General features: G+C 46.5%; 1 protein-coding gene across 2 annotated transcripts in view; it reads right to left on the bottom strand.

Annotated features, from left to right (window-relative positions):
* Ildr2 (immunoglobulin like domain containing receptor 2) overlaps positions 1 to 8045 on the bottom strand; it is a 64602-nt gene extending 56557 nt beyond the window's left edge. The window contains exon 1 of one of the 2 annotated variants that reach the window (XM_050158349.1): positions 7633 to 8045. In XM_050158349.1, coding sequence (XP_050014306.1) covers positions 7633 to 7678 — 46 coding nt within the window. In that variant the 5' untranslated portion in view covers positions 7679 to 8045. The remainder of the gene's footprint in view (positions 1 to 7632) is intronic. The other variant, XM_050158350.1, reaches the window with a different exon arrangement.
* Positions 8046 to 9275: the final 1230 nt, after the last annotated feature.

Below are 9275 nucleotides of genomic sequence, written 5' to 3'. Positions count from 1 at the left end.
GGGAGAGGGAGAGGGAGAGGGAGAGGGAGAGAGAGAGAGAGAGAGAGAGAGAGAGAGAGAGAGAGAACCCAAATCTCCGGTGCCTTTCCTCATTTAGATTAAAATCTAAGTCTTTATGGTGGCCTTGTGAGTCCTGTGTGGCTTGGCCCTCACTCACCATCTGATACCCTTACCTTCCCCCTTATTCTGCTTATAGGAGCGGCTTTGCTGCTATTCAAACACACCTGACACACTCCCATGTCACCTGCGTGTTTGCTGTCCTTCCTGCCTGGATTGATATCTAGGACTTTCATGGTTTTTCAATTGCTTCCGGTCTGTCCACATTTTGTTGTCTTACCCAGGGGCTTTTCTGACCGTTTTAATTTTAGGATGTATATGTATATGTATGTGTATGTGTATGTGTATGTATATGTGTATATGTATATGTATATGTATATGTATATGTATATGTATATGTATATGTATATGTGCTGCCACAGCGAGAACTTTTCTGACCACCCTAACTTTCAGGCTTCGTCCATTACTATCCCCTTATTCTATTTTTCTTCATTGGACTTCTGCAACACAATGTTCTTATATCTAAGTAGACACATAATTGTTTATTTCTTTATTATTCATTTTCCTTATTATAACCTTTGTTTTATCCAATCTAATCCTTTAACTATAACAGAACAGGTGCTCAGGAGGCTCTTATTAAATGTGTACCGAGTATATGAACTGCTGCCTGGTAGGGTTTCTCATCCCTTGGTTTGCCTCATTTTCTTTCTAATTCTCCCTATACTTCTTCTTAGTCACCTTTACTTGATCTTCTTTCTAAGTGCTTGTGTTTCTTGGCACTCCATCTTGGGTCTCTCTTTTTGCTTCTCTACTCTCTCCCTAGGTTATCTCGTCCATTTCCACAAATTTAAATAGCATCTTTATGTGGCTTACTTCCAAATTCTATCTCAGGGCCAGAACTCCAAACTTATATGGCCTCTTGCCCACTTTATATCCTCACTGGAATACATAATAGGCATCTAGAAATTAACTTGTCCACAATGGAGCCACTAATCCCCAGACCACCCCAACCAAAGTCTGCCATCCTCTAAAATTTCTGAATAGCACAATTGGTCTGGTTGAAAAATAAAGTTGTTTGTTTATTTATGACTTAATAATGAAGACGTGTGTCAAAGGATGAGATGAACAGATAATGGAGCTTTCACGGTGCTTTGGACCTCCTTAGCCCCAACACCGTCTCCCTCTATCCTAGATCCTTCCCAACACAACAAAAGCATCACCTGCCACTTCGTTCCTCAGGCACAGACCTTTAGGTTACTGTAACCAAGTCCCTCATTTTTACATGCGATCTATAAGTTCTGCTTTTCCCTGAATTACAATTCTAGCCCTTCCTTGCTTTCCATGTCTGCCTGTGCATGCCTATTCTAGGTCTCCATCTAAGTTCACTTGCACCTAGACTTTTCTAAGTCCCGCAGGTCCTAGGGATTGAATCCTAAAGGTCCTAAGACCTCGTGCATGCTAGGCAAGAACTTTGAAGTTACAATTAAGAACCATTAAGCTACATCCCCAGTGATTTTCAATCTTAGCATGTTGAGGCTAGGTATCAATAAATTATATAGGTTGGCCTTTAGCTTGTGATGCCCTCACATGCAGTGTTCCCCTGGACTCTCTTTCCTCATCTTGTGACGCTAGTGACCCCAGGGATGCTGGCAAGCACTCTACCACTCAGACTCACCCATAGCTCTTGTCACCTTGACTTTTGAAGGAACTTCCTAACAGGTCTTACCCTGCCAATTCTTACTACTTAAAAAAAAATATGGGGGGCGGCATGGTGCACGTGTGGAGGTGTGAGGACAACCTGCAAGAGTCAACTGTCTTCCACTACCATGTGGGCTCTGAGAGTTGAACTCTGGCTGTCCAGTTTCTCAACATCTTTAATTAAGGAGCCATCTCGCCAGCTCCCATTCTTACCGCCGCCGTGAATCATTCTCCAAACAGTACTGACCTTAACTATAACTGAAGAAACACTGATATTAAACTATAAATCATATCATGACATGCTTCTAAAAGCATTTAAATAAGAATAGTTTCTGGTCCAGAGAGATGGCTCAGCAGATAAAGGTGTTGGCTACCAACCTGAAGGCCTGCATCTGGTCTCAGAACCCATGCGGTGAAAGGAGAGAATGGATTCCCACAGGCTGCCCTCTGATCCTCTGATTTCCCTTACTTGCCACAGCACATGCACACCTCCCCAAACAAATAAACACAACTGTAGAAAGAGATTTAAGGTGTTCTCCACCACACACACACACACACACACACACACAAAACAAGTACAAAAGGTAATACATATATTAATTATCTCGATTTAGCCATTTCGTGGTGTGTGCATATATAAAAATATCATGTGTATATAATAAATGTATGCATTCTGTCCATTAAATATTATAACATAAAACCCTTAAATGGCCATTTTATTGAGATTGCAATTTGAATTCTTCATAATGACCATGCCCAAGCCCTTCTTCATCGTTCCAGCTTCAATATACACCATTCTCTGTCTGAACAGAATCATGCTACCACTACCAAGCAGGCTTTCATCTGTTCTGAGGACATGCCTAGAACTTCATTATCTGAGCCTTTGTGTAGTCCATATCTCTCTGTTCCTTTCTCCCTTTTTTGCATTTTAAAAGTCACCTACTCTTCAGGGTGATCTATCCTGACCACCTATCTAGATATTGAGTAATTGAGTGTGTGTGTGTGTTTAAGTGTTAAAATAAGAGAAAGTCGTTTGGATCAAGGTGGAGTAACAGGGAACCCAGATTCATCCAACAACCTGAAGCAACTATATACCTGGCCAAATACATGGAATGATTTCAGACACTGGACATCAGGGAGCCACGGTAACTAATTAACCCTGAAAAAAAAAAAAAAAAAAAAAGAGTTATAGTTTGAGCCACCTTAACCAAAATAGAATGATTCCCTTGGATTCTGGCACTTGAAACAGTCAACTTATGCTAACGTGGAGACACACTGTATTTCATGCATTTTTCAATAAATAAAACCACATAGACAGATACATTCCTTATTTCTTCTGAGCCTTGGTCTTCTTGAGCATAAGGATCACTGAGACAATATATATGAAAGCTACCCAACACAGAGAAATAGATCATAGCACAAAGTAAGGACACCCCCACAAGCCATTACTTTTCTATGTATTTCTGACCAAAGAAAAAGAAGGATAAATGCCAAGGGAGGGAAAAGATGAGTCCTGGAAAATGAAGGGATATTCCAGGCCCATGCTGGCTGTAGGAGGATTTAGCCCACCTATCTAATGTGTTCACCTCCCTCTACCAGTTCCCACAGTGACCACAACCTTCTCTTCCAAAAACTTAATGCTAACCCATTTGTTCTTCTTAAAATCCCAACAACAGATTCCCCCCTCCTAGCTGATGTTTTTCATTCTAATCACTAAAGAAAGCCGAGATTACCTCGGTTTCTTTCACGGGGTGAATTATAAAAGAATGAACAGACCAGTCACTCTGAGTTTTGATATCCAGGTCATCCAAATTCAATAGAGACAAAGTTCAGGCTCAGAATCACATAGCCAAAAGGAACCCTAGAAATCACCCCATAGTTTAACAGACTATGAGATCAAGATATAAACCTGCCCAGGGCTCTACAGCTATTTATGGAAGAGCTAGTCTTTGAACTCAACCTTCAAGTCCCAGGTCAGGGAGTCTTCCATCCATCAAATTGCAGTACTAAGACGGCTAACATTAGACCAAGCATTAAGTATTTGGAGTAAAGCTCCTAGCTCCTAGCACACAGTAGCATAGAGCATACGATAATACAAACAATACCAATACTCGAATCTTTGCAAAGCAGCCACTCAGCAGATTCATGCCATCTTCTTCTAACCCAGTGGGAAGCATCCAGGCTTGGGGATGGGGACAGCTATGACAAAGTAACGAAAAAAGTTTGGCACAAACAATGCCATTTCTGGGGAAGATGGCAGAAAATAGAAGGGAAAGAACAGAGTCTCTGTACAGGATGTAAAAGAGGATGATGGAGGTTGATGTACCAGCAATCTCTAAAAGGGAGTCTTCCTTTCCTAGGACTAATAACACTCTAAGTCTCCATACCCACTATCCCTCCATGGTCATCCGATAGCAAAGTGGCCCAGGGAACAGCCACTCTTCAGTGCCTCCCCGGCTCATCTAGACTGGGTTAGGAGGGTTTTCTGAGGTACCTCACAATACTTTAGGGAAGGTTTCTTATTGCTCTCACACAGTGCTGATACTGCTGTCCACCGTCACACAGCCGGTGTCTCGGCCTCCAAACTGAGCTCTTAGAAGGCAGAGAACATAGTTTACTCATCTTGTTAATCCCAGCACAATGCCAGATCATGGCATGAAAAAAAAAAAATGAAGTCTCAATTCAAACGTCGTCTCTTCAGGAACTTCAGTTCACAGTCAGTTTGGACTGGAACCCCCTGATTTGGACTGAATATGCCTATTCCATGTGCCACAGCACCAAGGTAGTTCTTACAGCACCACCAACCATCCTAACAAATTACCTGAGTGTGCCTAGTCACCAACCAGACTGACCCTACTCTGAGGGTAAGAACCGTCTCTCTGGGAGCTTTATTCTCGGCAACTCTCATCACACTTAGACACCACAGGAATTGAGCACACGCCTTCAGAGCGGGTTAAGCGGACGAAAGAGTGGCAACAGAAACGCCGAGGGAACATATAGTCTCCATCACATAGACACTCGAGAGTCTCCAGGAAAACCTACAGCTAGCTCATGGAGTGGACTCCCTCGGAGTAGAATCACGGCCTTTCTCACAGCCTCTGCCACCAGAGAAGACAAACCGAACGTCACCCGTACTGGGGAACAAAGACAGAATGAGTCCTTCTTCAAGTCTGGTTGCTAGATGGCACCTGTTGCTAAAATAGCAGCTGGTAAGCATTTTGTTTTGTTCAAAACAACAACAACAACAACAAAACCAATCTACTGCAGGAAGCAGCCCTGCAATGACAATGAGAAATCATGAGGCTAAATATATAGCAGGAAGAAGTAGGGGATTTTAGCAATGAAAGACAAGGAAGGAGCTGTTACAGCCTGAGGAAAAGAACCCAAGTGTTGATTAGAAATTGCTCAGCCTGCCTTAAAGCGATGCAGGGGGGTAGAATGGTAAAGAGAGAGGGGGGGCACGGGGGAAGGGAGGGCGGGAGAGAATGAATGTGGTTTGTTCTTGGCTCTCTGTCTCATTTTTAATCTGCCTTTTCCCCATTTCTCCCTCTCCATCTTTACCATGTCTCAAGAGAGAATTCATTGATTGAGCTGGACCAGAATTTCTTACCTTATCTCCTATGGTTCCTGTGTGGGGAATGAGTCTAAATCCCTTTCAGCCTTGATCTCTCTCTCTCTCTCTCTCTCTCTCTCTCTCTCTCTCTCTCTCTCTCTCTCTCTCTCTCTCTCTCTCTCTCTCTCTCTCTCCCCACCCCCACCCCTTCTCTGGCAGCCATTGTTAGCTTCTCACACTTTGCAGGGGCTGAGAGGCGCCTTGACCATCAGCACCTCCGACAACAGGGAATGGGGGACGTCAGGGGATGTCAGGGGCAGGTAGTCATGGCATCACCCAGATAGTCATGGCATCACATGCAGATCACCCCTGCCATCTGCAGCAGAGATACCCTGCTCAGTAACCTGTTGCCGGTTTCCAGGCAGAAACAGCTCTCCAGGTGCAGACGGCAGAAGGCAGGAACAATGCAGCACCTCCCTCCAAACAAAAATAAAGCAACAGAGCCTCCCACGGGAAGAGAAACCCAGCGAAGCAGGTGGAGCTGGTGCCAATAAAATTGGCTCGGGTCGGGAGGACTGGCATTTAGCCCCAACCACAAATACGTATATGGCTTCTCTGTACCTCTATTTCTATAGCCAGGGGAGGCTGAATGAGAGTGCCTGTGGTCCCCCCACTAATAGGATTCCATTTCATAAGAAACTGTTAGCCATCTAGAGAGACCATATGTTCTTCTCCCACTCTCTGTGAGTCCCAGAGTACTTCTCTTGGGCAGACCCAGTAGGGGGGCAGGGTCCAGGAAAGCACCCCTGAGTCATGGACCCCTCCTAAGATGCCTGGCTGACTTCAGAAAAGCCTGATGACACAGGCTGCAGGGCCAAGTTCCCTCTTGAAGAAGGCAACTGAGCCCTAGAGACAACCCAAAGAGTTGGAATCTGTGAGGGTGGCAGTGGAAAGCACTGGAGGCCAGAGGAGGGGGAAGCATGGATCAGCCAAACCCTGGAATTAGATGATTCATATCTGAATAATGTGGGAGGGATGAACTCAGAGCAGCCAAGATAAGAGGCTAACTCTGCTGAGGGTGCCCCCCCCCCACCTCATCCCAGCTGGGGGCAAGAACAGAGTCAAGGCCTATCATTTGCAATAGGGAAGGAACTCAGGCAATGGCAATTTCATTCTGAAGCTGAAGAAGATAGGGGCATTTGCCTTTCTTCCTCCTTTACTGTATTTTCTTCTGTTTCGGTGATTTGCTTTGGGTGTTTTAAGCAGGTTCCCATTTTCCTAGTGTCTTGATTCCTGTGCCACCCCCCCAACCCCACAATCTAGTGGATGCCCTAGAGGACACAAACTTTTTTTCTTCTTGTTGCTATTTGCTCTTTTCTCTTCTGCCCACCATTGCCCCCATCCCATCCGAATGACCTTTTAACACCTTATTCTGTTTCCTTGACTCTGTCTCTTTGGTGACTTCTGACCTACCCCAAGCTACCCAAACCCTTCTCACTTGGTCCCATCTATCCTTCAGCAGGGCTGCTCTGTGATTCATTCTGAGGTGGCCACCCCAGGACCACCTTGTTCCTGAACCCAGAATGGACACATTGGACAAAGCGTTACAAACAAGGACCTTTGCTAGGACCAGAAGATGGGAAGAAAGTTCACGAAGAGGGGAAGGGGTGCACCGAAGGCACCGGGAAAGTTCCGTGCCTCTGAACCATAGGAATTAACCTTACTGGGGGAAGGGGAGCTGATCTATTATCTTCTCCAAATGGCTCCAGTGAGACTAATCAAGTCTTAAGTTCCAGGACCAATCATGACAGCCTGTTTCCATCTTCCCAGACCCCTTCCCCTGTAGCCAGAGAGCCACAAAAGCCCCTGGGTCTCCCTCGTCTCTATCTAGGGAAGTAGCTGGGGAGACAATCCCTTGCACCCCCCACCCTCTAAAAAATGAGTCCTCTTCATGAATCAACCCCTTCAGAGCTTTTCCCAGACACTGCCCAAGACTCCCAGCTTATCAAACTCAGAGAAAGAAGAAGGAAGAACCATTGTCTGGAGGGGAAATGTACGTCCTAAGAACAACCTCATATCGCTAGTGAGTCTAACACCTGCATCTCCTCCATCCAGCTCCTTTGCAATCGGCTTCTCCCCTGCCTCCCCCACCAACCACACACACACACACACACACACACACACACACACACACACACACACACACACCAGCTGCAGCAGCAGCTTTAACACGGTCAAAAAGGAGGAAAATGAGGGTGGAGTGGAACACCACCACTGTGGGAATCCATTTAAAGTTATCCGTCGCCGTGGCAAACGACTATTACCTGTTAACCAGAAGACAGCGGTCCACCCCAACACGACCCTGTCCATCTTCCCCAACTTCCCATCCAGATCCGGAGTGGGGAAAGTGGGCAGCGGCTACCACGCGAGGATCCGGACGACCTCGCGGCAGCGGGCGGCGGCAGAGCGCGGGCGGCGCGCTTCCCTGGCGCCGCAGCCCTCGGGGCTGGCCGCGCAGCCCGGCCCCGGGCGCTGGACGCCGCCGCCTGCCAGACGCGCGCTGCCGCCTGCTCCAGAGTCCGCTTGGGCTGCGGGGGCCGTTCCCGCACGCACAGGCAGCGCGGCGCGGGCCGAGCGCCTCCCCGCAGCAGAGCTCGCCGCGCGGGGGAGCTCGGCCGCCGCGCCGCCACCCGCGCCGCCGCCCGCGCCGCCGCCCGCCAAAGTTTCTCGGTCACGTGCCGCCTCTAGGGTTGTGGGGGCGGGAGGTCAGAGCCCAGCAGCGAAGTCCACCCCGGAGGGCGGACCATGAGGCAGGGGCTGCCTCCGTGCTCTGCCCAGGCCACTATGCAGGCTGGGAATCTATGCCCCCGGATGCCAGTGACAGTTTGCACCTGAACTAGGTGATAGGGACTGAGAGGCTGAAAGAACTTGACATAACTTCTCATGAGGCTTAGACTAGCAACTCCTGAAGGCAGAGCAATGTGGCTGTTTTTGCTATGCTCTGGTGGATCTGGTTCAAAGAGAAAAGGCCTCAGTCAAATTGGCATTCACAGAGGACAAAACCATTATGCAACATTTTTCTAAAACAGGTATGATTTAAGGTCTTTTTAAATAGAAAAATAAGTTTTAAAAAAGTGCCCTCTTCTGGCCTGCAGACATACACACAGACAGGATATTGTATGCAAAATAAATAAATAAATAAATAAATAAATAAATAAATAAATAAATATAAAAAAGTGACCAAAATGACCTATACCTATACGTTCGCCAATTGCAAAGCACATTTATATAGGTTATGCCTACAATGGAGATATCTCCTGTCTATTGGAAAGGAGTCACAATATGTTGAGAAATGCGTTCTTGGATCAGCAAATATATATTAAGGCCCCACTGGGTGTTAAGAACTAAGGCTGCAGGGGGTATGAGTATTATTACGGCCATTTTGTCCTTGAGGAGCCACATCTTGGGTTCAGGAAACAAAGGCCGGACTATTAGAGGCATAATGCATATTCATTGTAAAAATTGGGTCAATGTCATGTTGGGAGACTTAGGGAAAGGGTCTGGTGGACAAGTTAGTCATGGGTTGGGACTGAGGACCACTATATAAGAGACATTTGTGTTAACACTTGAAAGATGGGGCAAGATGTGGGCTGTTCAGGGTTGGTGGTGGTCAAGAAGCAGGCAACCATATTCTATCTAGAGGAAGGGAGAAAGAGCGCTCAAGAACCTAAAACAGCCCTTGAATTCCTGCAACAGAAAAATCCTCTCCCTAAGAATGGATGTAAGCGAGGCAGCAGTGATATACGCCAGGACGCGTGTACGCGTGTGGAAGAAGGAGGAGGTCCTGGATGGCAGTCTTTTGGCACAACGAGCTTTCTGAGTTCTGCCCACATATCTGAACGGTTCCAAATACAGAAGTCAGAAAGTTTAGTCACCCCCTAACCGCCAAAGTTGGAAGTCTAGGCCC

The sequence above is a fragment of the Alexandromys fortis genome, unplaced genomic scaffold (genome assembly GCF_014885135.2).
Source record: "Alexandromys fortis isolate MF-2015 unplaced genomic scaffold, M_Fortis_MF-2015_v1.1 scaffold_97, whole genome shotgun sequence".
NCBI classification, from domain to species: Eukaryota; Metazoa; Chordata; class Mammalia; order Rodentia; family Cricetidae; genus Alexandromys; species Alexandromys fortis.
This window is presented reverse-complemented; position numbering and strand designations above follow the sequence as displayed.